The sequence below is a fragment of the Myotis brandtii genome, unplaced genomic scaffold (genome assembly GCF_000412655.1).
Source record: "Myotis brandtii unplaced genomic scaffold, ASM41265v1 scaffold333, whole genome shotgun sequence".
Lineage (NCBI taxonomy): Eukaryota > Metazoa > Chordata > Mammalia > Chiroptera > Vespertilionidae > Myotis > Myotis brandtii.
Genome location: NW_005362842.1, coordinates 202,854 through 222,901, shown reverse-complemented (window position 1 = coordinate 222,901; position 20,048 = coordinate 202,854). Strand labels below are relative to the sequence as shown.

The 20,048-nt window shown below is 42.7% G+C and overlaps 2 protein-coding genes across 2 annotated transcripts in view; one reads left to right on the top strand and one right to left on the bottom strand.

The window, feature by feature from the left end:
- RIMS4 (regulating synaptic membrane exocytosis 4) overlaps nucleotides 1-1,122 on the bottom strand; it is a 66,809-nt gene extending 65,687 nt beyond the window's left edge. Inside the window, exon 1 of the mRNA XM_014543695.1 lies at nucleotides 973-1,122. Within this exon, the coding sequence (XP_014399181.1) occupies nucleotides 973-1,122 (150 nt within the window). The remainder of the gene's footprint in view (nucleotides 1-972) is intronic.
- Nucleotides 1,123-3,200: 2,078 nt separating this feature from the next.
- Nucleotides 3,201-20,048, top strand: part of YWHAB (tyrosine 3-monooxygenase/tryptophan 5-monooxygenase activation protein, beta) — a 39,309-nt gene continuing 22,461 nt past the window's right edge. The window contains exon 1 of the mRNA XM_014543704.1: nucleotides 3,201-3,218. The gene's annotated coding sequence lies outside the window, so the exon portion shown is untranslated. The remainder of the gene's footprint in view (nucleotides 3,219-20,048) is intronic.

The following is a 20,048-nucleotide window of genomic DNA, read 5'->3' as shown; positions in this document are numbered from 1 at the left end:
ATGGCTGATTTCAAGCTACCAATGTAATGTCACTGAATGCAGAGCTGGGAAGAATGGGTGCAATGGGCCCTCATGAGCTAGAGCCGGCCAGCTCCAGCACACCACTGCCTGTGCAGGTAGAATTTCTCCAAGAAGGGGATGCAGCCAGGGAACACATTCCAAAACCTGTCTCCTAGAGCAGCAGTCGCCAACTGGTGGTCCGTGAGGTTCGAAAGGTTGGTGATTGCTGTCCTATTTATAGCACTGACTAAAGTGGCAGTCACATATCTTAGGTTGGATTCTCTTGAAGTAAAAGGGATTTTTTTTTTAGTTGTTAATTATTTAAATTTATTTTATTGTTGAGAGTATTAACAGATGTCCCCCATTTTGCCTCTTTGCCCCCCTCCACCCATGAGCTATGACTAATTTGTACTTCTTAATCCCTTCACCTTTTTCACCCTTCCCACTCACCCCCCTCCCATCTGGAAAAGGATTCTTGTAGAAATGATTTATTGAGGGACTTCTCAAGGTGAAACCTGTTAAGAAATGAGGGGTGCAGACTAGAACAGGAGAGAAAGATGAGCAAAAAATGTGAGTTCTGCTGAGGTCTAGCCTCAGCCTGATCCCATAGAGAGCTCTGGAGCATGAATACTCCCACAGAGTTGAGGCAAGGGATCAGGGGTTTGTACATCCCAGGTAGTCAGTCACTGGGTGCAGGATGCCTTCAGAGTGGAACTTCCAGGCATTTCCTAGCAAGGAAGTTCTGTTGGCTGAGGTGAATTCTCAGGAGAATGGAGTAGCTGTGACCTGTGAGTAACCAACTCTTACAGCAGCTAGGGGGTGATGATACCAGCCTGACGAAGGTCACCCGGGTGGGACCCCTAATCATTTACTATGTAGCGCTAACAATACTGATGATAATTTCATGGTGAAGATGATAGAGATGGAGATGATAGAAGTGGTTAATCATTTACTATGTAGCGCTAACAATACTGATGATAATTTCATGGTGAAGATGATAGAGATGGAGATGATAGAAGTGGTAACGGTGGTGGTGGTGATGGTGGTGGTGGTGGTTTCACTGCTGTTGGCAACATTGGGCTTGGTTAGGTTGGTGGTGGCATTGATGGTCGTTGGTGACATGGTGATAATAATGGTGGTGTGACAGTAGTGTGATAAATTGTGGTGGTGATGGGGTGCTTCTGAGGGTGATGATGAATGACTATGACAAAGATGTTGGTTATTGAAATCCCTATTTCTTCAAAGTTTGCCTTTTTGTTTTAAGCTTTATATTTCTACAATGGGGAACTAAACGACTTAGAATTTTATCTTGTTAAGACTAGTGGTTGAAGACATGAATGATAGAGTTGAAATACATTCACTTCACCAATGATGTCCTCCTGGATGTATTTTTTTTAAAACAATGCACACATTCCCCGGGGCTGCAATTGACTCTAAGTGCCACTATATGTCATGGTTCACTGTGAAATGTAGGGACGTGGTCACTTCAGACTTTTTAGCCCGTCAAACCGATGAGCAGAGTTTAACACCCAGCATTATGTCAGAAGTTCTGGAGATTGCTGGAGTGGATCTATCCTGCACTTAACATGGGACTGTTGTTTTCAGCTGAAGATCCTGCTCGGGAGGCGAGGGCAGAGTGACTGTGATGTCAGAAAGCAGTTCAGCATGCTGGTGGCGAGTGTATCAAGGAAGAGTCTGTACGGCGGAGTCTCTTTATCTCTCTCAGTATCTGCCTACATCTCGCCCTCTCTGACCTTCCCCGTCCCCAGAGTGCAATGGTGAGGCAGGAGGGGGCATTCACTTTCCACTCCAAGCACCTGTCACATTATCTTTTCAACAAAATAGCTCCCTGCCTAAGAGGTATGCAGGGATACATGTAAAGTTCATTCACTCGTTCAATAAACATGCACTGAGCATTCACTATGAGCCGTGCCCCAGAAGAGGTGCAGGGGGTATAACAGTGGGAAAAGACAAAAATCCCTGTCCTCAGGAGCTTCCATTCTCGTGGTTTTAAACATGTCTCATTGTCGTCACTCACAGAGGAGGAAATCGACTTGACCAAGGACAGATAGTAAAGGGCAGTGCTAAGATTTTAACTAAAGCCAGCCAGTTCTTCAAACCCAGACCCTTGACTGATTCTATACGATCTGCAGTGGGCATTTTGTTGCTGTTTTGTTTTTACCGCCCAACACCCTCTTGACATTCTTCTGGTACTCGAACTTTTGGGTTGCTTCAGGAAAGCCACTCTTCCCAATACCATCTAGAAAGACCGTCAGTCAAGGCATCCTGTCCTCTAACTGTGTAGAGGACTCATGACCTATCTATATCATCCCAACGCTGGTTCCTTGCTACCCAGCCCTCCTGAAATTATGGTTCCAAGTTAGTGTTTCAGCCTTGCCTGCAATTCTGTGAGCCATCTCATATTCTTCCCCAATATTTTTTTCTTCAGTGATAGAGTCCACTTCTGTTGCATGCAACCAAATAACAGGACTGACCCATGTTCACTCCACCTTCAGGACTTCAAGCAAGTTTTGTTGTCTGATAAGTAGGAGGGACAATATCAGCGTTGCAGGAAGCAGGAGGAAGGGTCTTATTTCCTTGAACCAGGCCTTGCCAATATCCCTGGTTTCTAGCACCTTCTTCATACCCTGCACTCACCTTCCTTCTCCTGGGAGAAGCTTCCCCATTCTTTACTGGAGCTGCCAGACATACAGATGCTGCACACTCAGCAAAAGCTGTGCAGGCACCTGAGCTATATTTGGGCTTCCCTGAGAACACAGACGCAGCCTCCTGTGCTCTGGCTGGCCGAGGAGAGTGTAATTAATGGTACTCTTCTTCAGAGCATGGACAGAACAGGTGATGGCTCAGCAAGTTCAGAATCACAGCCACAGCCAATCCCTCCTCCCCAGGTCTATTTTTGGATCACCACAGGTGCTTATTAAGGTCATGTGTCAGGGCTACAGGGAGAGAAGAGGCTTTTCTTGGAGCACTTGTCAGTTAGAATTGCATGGAGTTGCATGTAACTAGATAAAGCCTTATTTCTCTCATGTAACTAGAAGTCTAGGGATAAGCAGTTAAGGCTGGTTCAGAGGCTCAAAGAATTCATTAAGGACTGAAGCTATTTCTATCTTCCTGTTCTATTATTCTTAGCAGGTGGCTTGTACCCTCATAGTCACAAGATGGCTGCTCCACTTCCAGAAATCTCACCTACATCCCAGGTAGGAATGAAAGCAAAGGCAATGAGAAAGGGCACAAGCCTGCTGAATTTCCCCATCCCTTCGTATGAGGAAGACAGTAGATTCTCAGGAAGCCCTATCCAATTTCCACTTACATCTCAATGGTCAAAACAGGTCAGAGGACCACCCCTAGGACAAGAGATATAGGTAGGTATTTTTAACTGGGCACATTTTATCCAGGCAGAGTTGGGATTTTGTTACTAAATAAGAAAGGGAAAATAGACACTGGTTAAGCAGCTAGTAGTGTCTGTTGCCAAAGGTGAGAAACAGAATGGATCATTGTGCAGGAACCCTCTAAGGGGCTGAGTCTTTGTCCTAACCCTGTATGGTGAAAGTAGTTACCTGCCTCATTCTTATTATTATTCATGTTATTTAGCAAAAGAATAAAAAATAATAATGTGTAGTTTGATCCTGTTTTTGTTAAAATTATGTATATATCTTTATACATGTAATGATTGTGATGTAAGTTTGTGTGTATATGTATATTTGTGTGTACGCTCATATGTTCACCAAACGGGTGGTGGAATTGGAGGTGATTTTTTTTGCTGTCCTTTTTGTACTTCTCTAACTTGTTTATGATGTGCATGTACCATTTTTTACAAAAGAATGCTGAACTTTCTGGTCAAGAGGGCTGATAAAGAACATCTGTTTATCTCTCCTCCCTCCAAACATCTCATTGAAATAACAAAAGGCGCATTTCAAAGTACTAATGAAAACTATCAAAAGAATAATAAGACCTAGTCTGGGAATTATGAGGTCTAAAATCTGGCACATAGCACTTGATGATTATTCTTTGCATTCCGCATCCACTTGTAACTCTAGAGCAGCGGTTCTCAACCTGTGGGTAACGACCCCTTTGGGGGTTGAACGACCCTTTCACAGGGGTCGCCTAAGACCATCGGAAAACACATATATAATTACATATTGTTTTTGTGATTAATCACTATGCTTTAATTATGTTCAATTTGTAACAATGAAAACACATCCTGCATATCAGATATTTACATTATGATTCATAACAGTAACAAAATTACAGTTATGAAGTAGCAACAAAAATAATTTTATGGTTGGGGGTCACCACAACATGAGGAACTGTATTAAAGGGTCGCGGCATTAGGAAGGTTGAGAACCACTGCTCTAGAGAGAACATTAAGACAGAGGCTTTTAACCCTTGTTGGGCCACGGACCCCTTTGCAGTCTGATGAAGTCTGTGGACCTCTTCTCAGCATAATGCAGGGCGAGGTTTACAGTTGCGAGGACGAGAAACAGTTTATTCTTGCATTATTATTTATTAATCATTGTATAAAAATAATAAATGAGTTTATATTATTTGGAGGGCCATGAACTTTGTAAGTCATTATATTATTTATTTGTATTATAACTGTTAACCTACTTTTGCCCTGGCCTGTATTTTTAAATGAATAAACTCCCGTACATAGGATTTTAAAAGATATCATTTGTATTGAAATGCAGTTATCAAAATATTTAAAAAACAAATCTGTCATATAGTAACATATGGGCTTCTATATTAGGAGAGTTAGCAGTGTGTCTAATAACTACTATAATTTCCAAGTTGTGATGAGCATAAGTGATATTTTGAGATAACTTGAACCATGGCATTGTGACAGGAAAGTATCTGTTTTCTGTTGGTGAAGAAACCACAGGAATTGCTAATATGACTATGGTTTGTTGCTAATGTTCATAAGCGAAGGAAATGCTGAATTTAAATTGAACTTGGTGAAAACTGAGATCATTTTTCTCATCCAACTTTATGGTCCTCCAAATTTAACAAAATATGTGTTCTCATAGATCTGTGCTTAAATCTGTTTATCTGTTTGGCCTCTTTTTCGTCTCCATCTTTCCTCAAATGTGTGATAATCCTGGGCTGTCACACAGAGCAAAGGGTGGGACCTGGACTAAAGCTCATTGAAAGCGTGTGCATGTGAGGAGCCCTAGTATCCATGAGCGTTGGTGGGACTCTCCATTAGAGAGACTCTTCAGGTCTTTCCTCCTGAGCTGGTCAAATTCTGCAGGGAGGGCTCTTCTAGTTTCTTTCGAGCAGAGTATAACCCTCCCTGCCAGCATCCTGGAATCTAGATGGGGATAAAAGCCTGAGAGGAGGAGGCAGGGCAGGGCATCAGTCTTCATAGGTACCTTTTCACTTAATCTCTCTGCTTTCGGGGCAATCTGTGGTGTCTCCCAGTCTAGATGCCCTCCTGTTATCTCTACAGCTGTGCCATCCAATACTGCAGCCTCTGCCACATGCAGCTATTTAAATGTAAATTAATTAAATGGAAATAAAATTTATTTAGTTAATGAAACTTTCAGGTCCTTAGCCACATGTACTAGTCATATTTCAAGTATTTGATAGCCACATGGAGCTAGTGGCCAGTTACTGTATTGGACAACGCATGACATTTCTGGCACATATCTCTGTACAGGGCCAGATCGTAAATATTTTTGGCTTTGCATGCCATATGGTCACCATTGCGTCTACTCAACTATGTCATTGTAGCGTGAAAGCAGCCATCCGCAACACATGGGACACGCAATAGAACATATGGCCGTGTTCCAAGAAAACTTTATTTGACACAGAAGTCTGAATTTCATATCATTATCATGTGTCACAAATATTATTTTTCTTTTGATTTTCCCCCCAACCATGTGGGAAAGTAAAACTATTCTTAGCTTATAGACTGTACATAAACAGGCAGCAAGCTAGATTTGGCCTTGGACCATAGTGTGCTACCACTGTCTTTATTTATTTATTTTTAAATATATTTTTATTGATTTCAGAGAGGAAGGGAGAGAGATAGAAACATCAAAGAAAGAGGCTGCCTCCTACACGCCCCCTACTGGGGATCGAGCCTGCAACCTGGGCATGTGCCCTTGACCAGAATCAAACCTGAGACCCTTCAGTCCACAGGCCAATGCTCTATCCACCAAACCAAACCAGCTAGGGCATGTTTTGCCTTTTAAAAAACAACTCTGTGTTACTTTAGTAGGTCCAGAGAGGAAGCAGAGGCTAAAATGAGCAGTCTTTTCTTCTTTTTTCTTTTTTTTTTTTTTACCTAGCAGTCTCATTATCTGTTCAGGGCCTGTCTTCCCCCTGCACTTTAGGATTCATGAACACAGAGCCCATCTCTCTTATTCACTATTCTCCACCGAGCGTCCAGCACAATGCTTGATATGCAATAGGCTCTTAGTCAATAGAGCTGAATGATCAAATGCTCACCAAGCCACCTTCATTGAATACTCAGATTGGCCTTCAGGAAAGAATGTGCTGGCCATGCTGATGAGAATATTCCAGCCTGCTTAACAATTGCATTTATTGTTATCAGTGAATACATGACATAACGGTTTTCCACATCAGTCCTGCAGGCTTGGTAAGTGTAATTCCACCTCTGAGAGAAGACATCAGCCTATAAGCCTGTGTAGAATCAAACGGATCTTGGTTACAGGAAGTGTCTCAGTTGAATTGATAAGAAGACTTGTAGAGAGAGGGGAAGTGATCTGGAGGACATAAGTACTTAGAGATTTTAAATGCCACTCTGAAAGAGCCTTCTCAGCAAGATAATGAAGAGAAGGTTATAGAATGTTCCCATTGCCATGACAGGAAGAGGACAATATGCCAAGGGCATTGTTGAAAAACCAATCAGATGGGGCAAAAGCCACAGGTTAGATTAAAACTATACTTGCCCCAAACTCCTGGCAGATAACAAGAAAAAACCTTGGGGATAGTGATGACTTTTTAGATTTAACATCAAAGGCATGATCCATGGAAGAAATCATTGATGAGCTGGACTTCGTTAAAACTTAAAACTGCTCTGCAAAGGACAATGTGAAGAGAATGAGAAGACAAGCTACAGACTGGGAGAAAATATTTGCAGAGACACATCTGAGAAAGGACTGTTATCCAAAATATACAAAGAACTCTTACAAATTGACAATAAGAAAATAAACAATCTGGTTTTAAAAAATGGGTCAAAGACCTTAACAGACACCTCTCCAAAGAAAATATATGTGGCAAATATGCATGTGAAAATATGTTCCCCCTCATATGTCATCAGGGAAATGCAAATTCATTGCAATGAGATACCCTTAGAATAGCCAAACTCCAAAGCACCGACACCAAGAGCTGGTGAAGATGTGGAACAATAGGAGTTCTCATTCATTGTCAAATACGGTGTCTGAAGAAAATGTTCCTCTCCTACCTAGTGGCTTTCCACCTCCCATCTGCCCCAGTCAGATCTTATCACTACAGCTTCTCTGTTTGATTGATTATATCAACTGTTTTTATGCTGTAAGTCTACCAGAGGTAAGATAAGAATGTGAAAGCGATTTAAGGTACCATGAGCTAAATACTGTATAACAAACATGTTCTAAGCCCAGCTGCAATCGGGTATAAGTGGCCTGGTCTTAGCCACGCCACACGAGGAGTCAGTCCACAGGACCAGGACCTGAACAGGCTCCTGACTTCCAGCCCAGGGCCCTGCTGGCCGCCCCTCAGGATCATAACTTCACTTGGCTCTGGACATAGAGAAGAAAGAGCCATTTGGGAAGAATCGAAACATTTCCTCCGGTGCAAATTCTTTCTTTTTGTGCTGGCAAGTCCAAGGTGTTCTGACAAAGGTCAAAAGTATTTTCTTTAATAGTCTAAAGATAAGAGTGAGACACAAACGAGGGGTGGGGGGCCAGAGGGAATAAAGGAGAAAGAAAGAGGCTCCTTGCCAACACTGATAGCTGAAAGGGCTTCTTTTTATCACAGGCAATGGTTGTTTTGGGGCACAGAAACACCTCTGGTTTACTATCAAAAAGCAACAGAAATACAAGGAAGGAATATTAAGATATCGGTGAACAGATAGATGATGCCATCTAGGCCACTGTCTACCTGGCCCTGACCACCTCCCCAGAATCCCCAGCCCTCCCCAGCCCTGTCTGACACCGGAGCTTTGCCAGTCTGCTGGGTTCCTGCCCACTGAACTCCCTGTACTGTTCTCTGGGACTGGACTGCCCGACCTCAGCTTCTTGACCTGAGGAGTCAGTCCTCCTCTAGGACTCACATCAGGTGTCATCTCCTCCTCAAAGACTCCCCTCACCCCCATCTCTGCTTCTGGGCACCCATCACTTCCCGTCCTTCCATCTTCACACGTATCAAACTGCGCTGAAATCTCCCTCATGCCCATCTGTCTCTCCCATTGGACTGGAGATGAACCACTGGACCCTGGGGCCCAGGGCTGGCATTCAGGCAGACTCTCTGCTTTATGTGGGCCTGCACTGCTTGGGCCCACATGGTGTTTTTAAATTTTTTTGCATTTGTTGCCAAAAATTAAGAATCAAGAGATTTCACATAAAAATCCAGATTTCTGGCTTCTCTTGACAAATTGGAAATCCAGCAACATGAGTGTACTTCTCCACCCTCGTGGTAGTGCCGCCTTTGGAGAGAGAGCCTGGCTTCTCCATTTCTCTATAGTCCACACCATGCCCTATTGTCTTGGCCTTAAAACCTCATATCAGGGCCACTTGTCATAATTCTGGCAATGTGTTTTGTTTTTTCTTACAGTGGATTAAAGGGGAATATAAAATAATTATTTTACCCCTGTTTCTTCCTCAAACTGGCTCACTTCCCTCATTTATATCACCAGCCTAGACCTGTGGGTACCTGGGCTTTCCACCCGTGCACTAGGCTGGGTGCTCCTTGAAAACAATCATAGTCCTTTGTTCATCTCTGGGGCTTCAACAGCAAGCACAGTGCCTGGCTCAGAGTAGGTCCCCCGTAAGTGCTTGTTGGAATTATGAATGTAACTCTTGCTTTCAGAAAAAAAACCTCTTTCTCTAAATTCTTCCATTCCTTTAGTCATCCATTTAACAAATATTTATTAAATCATCCATGTGTCCATTTTTCTGAATTGATGTTCTTTATATCTCTGAGTACTGGATCCTCTTGTAACTCCCAAATAATCAAACTCTTTCTAGTCAGTTCAGGTACCTCTGATAAAACCTTGCTCTTAGTAATTCCATAAGAGAAGCTTATAAATAACCATTGATTGGTAGTTGCTATTATCAGTTACAAGTAGTTATCATTTAATGAAAGCTTCTCATGTGCCAGGAACTCTACATACATTTTCTCATTCAAGCTTTTAGAGCAACCCTGTGAGGTGTGTCATTGGTCTTCATATCAGTCAGAACTGTCAGTTACAAGTAGAAAAACAAAACAACCAATTCTCAAAATGGCTTAAGCCAAAAACTTCATATAACATATAACTGGCTTAAGAAAACACGTTAACAACTGATTAGTATATTTGCAGACTTTTCTCCAGGTTATTATAATCACACATGCATACACACACACACACACACACACACCCCTATATAGAAATACTGTTCTTAACTCCTGAAATATGCATTTTAAGGGACAATGCATCACTAATGGTGGCATTTTGGGCATCAGAGATTGCTTGTTGAAGGAGAGAGGAATTTTACCCATGAAGGGAGCCTTTCTTGGCATCCCAAAAATTGCACTGCTGAGGTGACCTTTTAGGTAAGCTCATTCCCCCATAGATCTGGAGTGGGTGTGAGAAGGTTGATGTGGGCACTCTCGTCCCCACCTGAGAAATAGACCTCGGCCAGCCCTAGCTGGTTTGGCTCAGTGGAGAGAGTGTAGGCCCCGGGGACTGAAGGGTCCCAGTTCTATTCTGGTCAAGAGCACGTACCTTGGTTGCAGGCTGGGTCCCCAGCCCTCATCAGGGTGTGTACAATCGACGTGTCTCTCTCAAATCAATGTTTCTCTCTCTGTCTCTCCCCCTCCCTTCCACTCTCTCTAAAAATCAATGGGAAAATATCCTCAGGTGAGGATTAACAACAATAACAAAAAGAAATAGACCTCGCCGGGCCCTGGGCCTGCTGGCCTGCCTGCAAAGCTGAAGGACCTGCAAAGTCACTTCTGTCTGGACTCCTGAATCCAGGCCAGCTGACCTCGCCTCCCCCACAGCCCTTCAACACTTCCTTGATGGATTTTCCCCCTCTTTCTTCTACTCGGCAAGTGTAATCAGTCCAGGGATCAATTGCTCTGCCCTCAGATCAATAGCCCTTGGGAAGGACTGTGGATGGTCCCTAGGGAAGCACCTTGGCTTTCTTCCTGACTCAATTTCAGTTAAATTAAGCTTCTTCCGCTTTATCAAAGCAGCTTCCTTCAAAAACAAGAGTTGGCAAGAACCAGCGGCTAAAACTTATCTTTTCATCTCATAACCCAGCTTTCCAACAGGGGCGTGAGATTTTATTCATTTATTTTCTTTTTGTTGTTGTTTTGTTTCTTAGTCATCATCATGTTTTAGACGGGATTTAAAGCTGCGCTTTGGGTAGAGAATGTGCCCAGTCAGTATTTGTTGAGGTCTGGATGAAAGAATAACTGATAGAATAGTCAGCACTTGGTAAATGATTTGAAGGGGAATCAAATGAGATGATGTACATGAAACTGATGTGTAATGTCTAGTAAAACTTGTAACTGAGCTGGGTAGGGCTACAGCCTTATCCGCTGGCGCCATCTGCTGGAAATATGGTAGCACAACAGGTCTGCCTTAGGCATGAGGGCACTGGCTTCTGGAAACGCCTGCAAGGAGCTGAGGAAAAAGAGGTGCTCAGTGCTTTACATGCATTATTTCTCTTCATTCTCACTAGATGAGACAAATGCTATTATCAATGAATCTCTAGACATAAAACTTTGAGGCTTATAAAGACTAGTAGTGGATTTATAATGTCTATGGCCACATAGCTAGATTGGGACAACACTCAAAAAGTAGTGGATTTATAATGTCTATGGCCACATAGCTAGAGCATGTTTGGGACAACACTCAAACCCAGTTCTGTCTGACTTTGGAGTCTGATATGGACTGAGTTCCCCAGGAATCAGACTCCAACATGAAGGTGTGCACGCAGGAAGTTTACTATGGAGTGCTTGCAGGATCACAGGTGGAAGGAAAACTCAACTGCAACGCAGCCAGGCATTTTTCTCAGCATCTGTGGCAGGACCAGTAAATGTCCCCTAATATATGTATTCCTTTCCTCTAAAAAGCAGTAAGAAACTCCAACTATCAAAACTATAAAACCTGTGCTGTCCCATAAAATGTGACACTAATGTCTATTAGATACGGCCATAAGGAACCTGGACAAGGAAGAGTTTCCCTGAGGGAAGAGCCAGGGGTCATGGATGTTAGAGGACAAGGATGCTCCTCCCAGAAAGCAGAACCCACTCGCCTGCCACATAAGGATGCCCGTCCAATTCTGGACTTTGAATAGTATATACAGGTCATGTCCCTTGTGTCTAGGCAGATGGTCCCCCAAATCAATGTTAATTTTCACAACCTCTCTTATAGCCAAGTATGGCCATGTAACTGAGTGCTGTCCAACAGAATGTAAATCAGATAATCACGTAGCAGATTCTAGAACACTTCGTTAAGAGGCAGTTGGGTTGCAACCAATACCTCCACCTTTTCCCCTGGTCTCTTCCTCCTCCTTTCTAGCTTGGATGCAGAGGTAATAGCAGGAGTTGGAGCAGCCATTTCGGACCATGAGGTGAGCTTGGAAATAGCAGCTATGTAGAATGAGGGAACAAGATTTAAGGAGCATAAGTTCCAGGCAACTTTATAGCACAAACAACCAAATCAACCTCAATATGCCTATCTACAACTTTAATAGGAGAGGGGAAATAAAATAACTGTTAATTTGTTAAAGTCACTGGTATTTGGCATCTTTGTCCTAACCCTAACTGAGACAGCATCCAACTATTGGTAATTCATAGTCCCTACATTTATGGAGGACAGAGATTTTTTTATTTTGTTGTTTCTGTTACTAAAAACAATAACACTCTGAAAAATTTACGTCTGGAAGTGGTTCAGTGTGCTAGAAAAAAGACTTCACTGGGGTCAGAAGACCCCAGTTAGCTAGACCCAGTACTGTTGCTGATGAACTGTGTGGCCCTTGCCATATTTCCCTCATAGTAAAACAGGGGTGGGAGGTTGGAAGAGGAAGCAGAATCATCAATAAACATAGAGAAAGAGGCTTACCTTCATCTTCATTAATAATAAGAGAAATGCAAATTAAAACAAGCAGCAGCCCTGATCGGTTTGGCTCAGTGGATAGAGCGTCGGCCTTCGGACTGAGGGGTCCCGGGTTCGATTCCAGTCAAGGGCATGTACCTTGGTTGCGGGCACATCCCCAGTGGGAGGTGTGCAGGAGGCAGCTGGTCGATGTTTCTCTCTCATCGATGTTTCTAACTCTCTATCCCTCTCCCTTCCTCTCTGTAAAAAATCAATAAAATATATTTTTTTAAAAAAAACAAGCAGCAGATAAAATTCCACACCAATCAGATTGACAAAATCAAAAAGCCAGGTATTGATGTGGATATGGGGGAAACAAGTTATCCTGCGATGCTGGTGGAAATGTAATTTGGCACAACCAAAGTAAATTAACTATCGGTGTAAAGCTGGAAAATGTGCATATCTTGTGATCCAGCAGTTCAACTTCTAAATATATACCTAGAGATAGTCTTGCTAGTGTGTCCCATGAGATGCTCCGGGGTGTTTACTGCAGCATAGAGAAAACAACCTATAACCTCAGTGTGTATCATAGAAATAAATTAAGTTCATTGTGGTATATTTAGGCAATGGAGTATATCAGGACAGTGAAAATAAACCACATTGATGAGTATGAGCATGTTTAGGTCTTGAGAACCTAATGTTGAGTGATAAAAGCAAAGTACACAGTGATACATGCACCAGGTGACATTCATATAAAAATCTGCAACCCACAAAGCAATTCTATGTACTATTCATGGATATATACATCTGTGGTTAAAATATTAAATTATGGTAGGAAAAGATATACAGTATAACCAAATTCATGATGGTGGTTCTCCCTGGGAGAATGAATTAGGGGAGGATATAAAAGTGATTTCAACTTTATTTACCATGTTCTCTCTCTCTTTTTTTACTATTTAAAATTACAAGCAAAAATGAAAAGAGATTTGTTTCCTTACTCTCTTATATTTTTGTATGTTTAAACTTTTGAATATACAAATAAAAAATGGCAGTTAGAATAGAATAATATCTAAGGTCTCATTCAGCCCTAAATGTATATGTACAAAAAATATATGAAGCCTGGTATGAGAAAAAGAATGGGGTTCAAATCCAAGGCCAGTTGGAGTCCTTCCAGTTATGAGTGACCAAACACACACAAACACACACACACTACTACCATCACCACCACCACCACCACCAAAACCATCTGAAGCAAAAGGGAATTCATTGGCTACTGTTACTGAACAGTCATTAGTAGCTTCAGGTAAGGCTTGATCCAGGACTCAAAAGATGCCACCATGCCCTAACCGGTTTGGCTCAGTGGACAGAACATTGGCTTTCGGACTGAAGGGTCCCAGGTTCGATTCCGGTCAAGGGCATGTACCTTGGTTGCGGGCACATCCCCAGGAGGAGATGTGCAAGAGGCAGCTGATCGATGTTTCTCTCTCATCCATGTTTCTAACTCTCTATCCCTCTCCCTTCCTCTCTGTAAAAAATCAATAAAAAATTTTAAAAAAAGATGCCACCAGATCCATTTCTTGGTTCTTCCTCTCCACTATCCCCCAATATGACTACATAATGGCTGAAGCAGTGTCTGGCTTTACATCTTCTCACCCTGTGTCCCTGCATTATCAGCAGAAGTCCTTGCTAATAATTAGGATAATGCAAAGTTAAAATGCACTTAAGTACTATTTTTCTCTTGTGATACTGGCAAACCATTAAGTCATTTCCTGGACTGTGGGTGGGAAAGTGGTGCTCCTCCAGATTGGCTCTCTCCTCTCCACCTCCTCAGTGTCCCAGGAGGCAGGCCTGCATGGGCCACATCAACAGACTCCTTGGCCCTCTGTCATCTGGTTGAGGTCAGCCCAGTAGGAGACTGGAGAGAAAAGAGTGATTTGAGACATTTATTCCCTCGGCTCCTTCCAATGGGACCATGTTGGGCTGGCTTCACCCATCCCTTTCCACACCACTCTCCTCCTCCGTGCTCTACTAACTGCTCTCTCCTCTTACTCCTCCAGACCCAGGGGTAGTGACAGCTCCAATGTTACCAGGCCTGGGTGCTGCATTATACTTTGTAAACAGTCCTGTTACTAAGCTCTCTGAAAGTCTCCTAATGAGTGGGCCACATTAGGATACAGAGAGAAAATTGGCACAGTTCCCTTGGAGAGCTATTCATCAGCAATTCCACTTCTCTGTTCCCACCCTAGAGAAACACTTGCTCATATTCACAAGGGGCAAGTAAAGGGTATTTGCTACACCCTTGTTTACAATGATCAAAAATCAGAAGCAATTTAAATATCTTCAAATAGGGAAACGGCTACACTGTAGTACATCCATCCATGCTGTGGCAGACTATGCAGCCGTTTAGACAGGCAATAGATCTATATGTATAACGTGGGAAGACTTCTAAGACATTTTTTGCATGAAGAAAGTAAGGTTCGGTACCATAATAAATTATATATAAATCATACCGATTTCTACAGTTGTATATATTCTTTAAACTTTGGGGAAATGTTCACTGCCCTTCTCTACAGACGAACTTTACATCCCCACCCCACTGGAGTCAGGCTTGGCCATGTGATTTGCTTTGACCAAGGAAATGTGTGTGAAAGTGACATGAGACTTCCAAGGGGAAGGTTTAAGAGGTTCCACCATTCTTTTCCCTCTACGATGAGATGAGCATATCCCAGCTGCTTCTTTGGCCTGTTTCCGGAGATACACCCAAAGCCAACGCATGACAAACATGTAAGGATCAAGAAATAAACCTTTGTTGTTGTAAGGAACTGAGATTTTGAGGATGCTTGTTATTACAGCATAACCTAACCTAGCGTGATTAATGCATGCTGCTATATAATTGATACTTGGTTACTTTCTAGGGAGGAGAAATGGCATGAGGAGGGTGGTGATCACAGGAGACTCTAGCTTTTATCATTAATATTTTCATTTTCTTACAATAAAAATATATTCATGCATCACCATGCAATAAAAATACATTAGTTCAAAGGAATACAGCAGGTGTTTTCTTACTTAAAATTAAATGCTAAAAAATATCATTCTTTAAATACACACACAAACACTCAATAAACTAATGGTTCTTTTTGCCCAGCTGGCATGCTGAAGAGACCGGAGGCGGGTAGCTCTGGAGCGTGACAATGCCCTGTCACTTTCTCTGCAGGTAGAAATCTGCAAAGCCTCGACACACTGTGAAACTGATTTCTGATTCAGCTCTCATGAACTAGAAAAACAGATTCATAATCCTTTTTTTTTTAAACATTAACGATGCCTACCTTTCCAGTGACCTCACTTATCTGAAAGCAAAGGAGATTATATCACCAAAATTCAATTCAGTGAATTTGGAGAGTTCTGGTCTCTTTAACACAGCTTACTCTTGTCTGGAAAAGTTAGTGAGAGCAATGGAAGCTCTGATTATACATATAGATTTCTCTAAGTCAGGATTTCAGCCTTTGTTCCATTAAAACGAAAAGCCAAATTTGGTTGGATATCAAAGACCTCATGGGCATTGACATGGCATAAACCTCCCTGCAATTTCAACTTCTTATTCAAGCCAAACAACAGTCCTGTTGTCTTTGAACTTTACTTTTGAGCCAAATGTCAGTGTCCAGACTCCCCCATCCAGTGCTGGGTCCCCAGCTTCATGTGATCAGGAAGTTACGATGGCAGCAGCAGGAGTAGCAGTATCAACCCTAACCTCTGAGCCATAGCTATGGTGACTTTAAAACAAAACCCACCTCCCCACCCTGACTTAGAATAGTAAACTAAAACTAGGTGATGGGTACACGTTTACTGTACTATTCTCTCTACTTTTGTGTTTGAAAATGGTCATAATAAAAAGTGAAAGAGAGGAAGAAAGAAGGGAGGGAGAAGAAACGGAAGAAAAGGGAAAGGAAAGGAAGGGGAAAAGGAAGGGAGGGAGGGAAATAAAGGAAAGGGGGAAGGAAGGGGACCTGCTACATCAAGGCCATTAATCATGAAATTTCAGAATATTAGGAACAAAAGGAAACTTTTGGAGAGACAAACCAGGTTCTCCCATTACATGTCTGCGTAAGAATGGCTGAAATGAAAAACAAGACAAAACAAACCAATGCCCGACAATACCAAATGCTGGCATGAATATGGAGCACCAGGAACTCCCTTTCATTGCCGGTGGAAATGCAAAATGGTACAGCCACTTGGGAAGACAGTTTCTGACAAAGCTAAACATAGTTTTAACATGCAATCTAGTAGTTATGCTCCCAGGTACTCAGCCAAGAGTTGAACACTTATGTCCACTCATAAACCTGTACATAGATGTTTATAGCAGCTTTATTCATCAAAAGCTGACTCAAGATGTCCCCCAGGAGGGGGATCAGTTTCCTACGGCTGCTGTAACAAAGTGCCACAAACCAGATGACTTAAAACAACCCAATGTATTCTCTCACAGTTCTGGAGGCTAGAAGTCTGAAATCAAAGTTTTAGCAGGTCCATGCCCTTCTGAGACGCTGGTAGAATCCTTTCTTGCATCTTCCCACTTTCTGATGGTGGCTATGGATCCTTGGCATTCCTTGGCTTGTAGCTGCATCCCTTCAATCACTGCCTCTGTTATCTCCCCTGTGTGTCTCCCCATGCCATTTTCTTCTTCTTATAAGGACATATAGGATTAGAACCCATCCTAAAGACCTCACCTTGATTACATCTACAAAGGCTCTTTTCCAAATAAGGTTACATCCATAGGTACCATGGATTGGGATTTCAACATATCTTTTTGGAGGACATAAAGTCAATCCAAAACAGTCGGTAAATGGAGAAACAGGAACATTCATAAACTGGAATAATACTCAGCGATAAAAAGCAATGAGCTCTTAAGCCATGAAAAAATATGAAAGAATCACATTGCTTAATGAAAGAATCGTCAGTAAAGGCTATATACTATATAACATCTGAAAAAGACAAAACTAAGAAGTATAAGAGAAGTTATTGCCAAGGGCTGGGGTGAAGGAGGGAGTGAGGTTTGAATAGTTGAAGCACAGGGATTTTTAAGACAGCGAGTCTGTTCTATATGATACTGTAATGCCAAGTGCCTGACATTATGCATGTATCAAACTCCATAGACCTATACAACAAAAAGAATAAACACTAATGTAAACTGTGGACTTTAATTAATAATAATGTATCAACATTGGTTTATAAATTGTAACTAACGTACCACATAATGTAAGATTTTAATAATAGGGGAAACAGTGGGTGGTAGAGATTGGGTATATGGGAACTGTATTCTCTGGTTACTTTTTCTGTAAACCTAAAGCTGTTCTAAAAAAATAAAATCTATGAATTTAAAAAAAATTCAATATGGACTCTAAGGTTCAAGTATCACCTCTTTCAGGAAGTCTTTCCTACTCTCCCACCACATTCCCAAGATGGGTTAGGTGCCCTTATCCCAGGCTCCCATAATACCCTGGGCACATACCTTATTTTTCCGTGTATAAGAAACCCCCATGTATAAGACACCCCCCACTTTTCCAACCCAAAATTAAGAAATCAATATTTAAAGCATGTTGCTGGTTTTCCTCTTAAGGCCTTCTTCTTTTTTGGCATCTTAAAGAGTTGTTCTTCCTGTTTTCTCCACTGTCTGCTCATACTCTCAGCTCTATTTCTCTGCAGCTCTATTTCCATGCTCTTCTGTATAACTGATTACATTCAGTTTGAATTTTGCAGAGTAAGAGAATCACTTACTGGTATTTAGTATCTTTTTTATTTTTTGACATCTTTATGGGCTCAGAATGCTCTGGTCCCTGTTGCATCTGCCCACTCTCCACCTCCAATTACGGCATCAGCTGAAGTCAATAATAATAAGGCTCGTGATTGGAGGAAGTCTGTTTGACAAAGTAAGGGCAGCTATGCACCTGCGTGGCTCCCCCCTCGGCTGACTTCCGTGTATAAGATGCCTCTTGATTTTCAATCTAATGATTTTAGAAAAAAATAGCATCTTATACACAGTAAAATACGGTATGTTGTGATGGCTGCATCCACCACATTGTATGTTAGTATCTCTTTGTGTCTCTGTCAGTTAATAGCTGTGGTTTGCTGACCCCTGGCCCAGAATGCAGAGATGGTGAAAGCAGTGAACCCATGCAACACATTAGCAGGCGCCCAGGGATGCCTGGCAAAAGGGTACTTCTGTTCCCTCCGTACACGGATGATGTCATTTGTGGTGTAATCACCACAAGCCCTGTGACCCACTAGGCTATTTTCTGGATCAGGGCATAAGGCACAGTCACATCACACCAAGGCTTATTTCAACCTGAGCAGTCTCTGGATATCCCCACGGGGAAGTTTTTGCACTGAGAAACTTTCCCGGGGTTCAGATCCTGTGGTTTTGATGTCAAATCCATGCTGTTTTCATTACACAACACTCTTTCAATCTTGTTCAAGTTAAAAGGTGGGTTGAGGGGTGACTGGCACAAATGCCTATAGGACAGATAACATGAATGAGGAAAGCAGACTGGATCAGGAGGGGTCCCTGGCACTCGGAAAAGTCCATGCCTGATCTAGAGTGGGCAGCCACTCCTTGGCTTGAGCCAAATGTTGCCACACAGAAATGTGGACACAGTGTTACCAGACAAGGCAGAGATGCAGATTTCTGTTCACAGAAATATCTCCAACGGTTTAGAAATACTGGGGCAAGCACATTGGGAGGAGGAGGAATCATCCAGTCGAACTGGGGTTTTATGTTGGGGGACAAAGAGCTGGGGAGGGCTAAAGGGTAAGGGCAGCTTTTGGAGAACCCTGTCACACTCAACGTGCTTATCAATGATCTTCCAGGTCTGAGTCATCACCAAAGGATTTAAGCAAGAAAGGGACATGATTAGAATAGCAGGTTTAAGAGATCGCTTTGGGAGTCGATGGGGGCAGGGCTGAGGATAAAGTGATGAGTTAGAAATCTATCATTAAGCTGAGTCAGGGTAAAGGAGAGATGACAAAGACCTATTCACTTTGTTCTTTCTCCTCCCAGACTGTGCGCTCCAAGGCCAGGCCCCCTCTGTCCTGTTCTTGCTGTGTCTCCAACACTAAGCACCCCGTCTGCTCAGTAGCCATTTGTTGAAAGACTGGATGAAAGGAAGAGGAGGTGAGAGGCATTTTGAAGAATTTGTCAACCTCCTTCACCTGAAACCTATATAATTTACTAACCAATATCATCCCAATACATTCAATTAAAAAAAAAAAAAGTCAACTGCCTTGGGAGGAAGAGAATGTTGATAATGGAGAGACCTGTTTCCTTTCCTTAAGCTTCCTCTAAGAGCTGGGGAAGCGGAGTATTCAATTAAGAGATCATAGACACTTCAAAAACAGACCTTTACGGGTTCAATTTCTGGCACCTCTTCAGTCCACAAAGGAGGAAATGCTAAGTACCTTGAAGGACTGAACAGAGGATTAAACGAAAATGTAGGAATGAGCAATTTCTGTCCTTCCCTAGGTCCAGTTTCCCAACGGACAGAGCAGAAGGGGCAGATCTCTGCCTCCGACGCCGTGGCGATTGCGTTTGGGTGGGGTGCGAACCGAGGACCTCGGAGGCTCTCGGCCTGGACCCAGCGAGTGTTAGCCTAAGTAGAGCCGGCCTCGGGCCCGCCCAGCCCCGAACCGCGCCCAGTTCTCCAGGTTCCTACACGGCCCAGTCCTTGACCCTCCCCCACACACCGCCCCTTCCCCTCCCACCTCCTCTTTCCGCTCCCCCGCCCTCCTT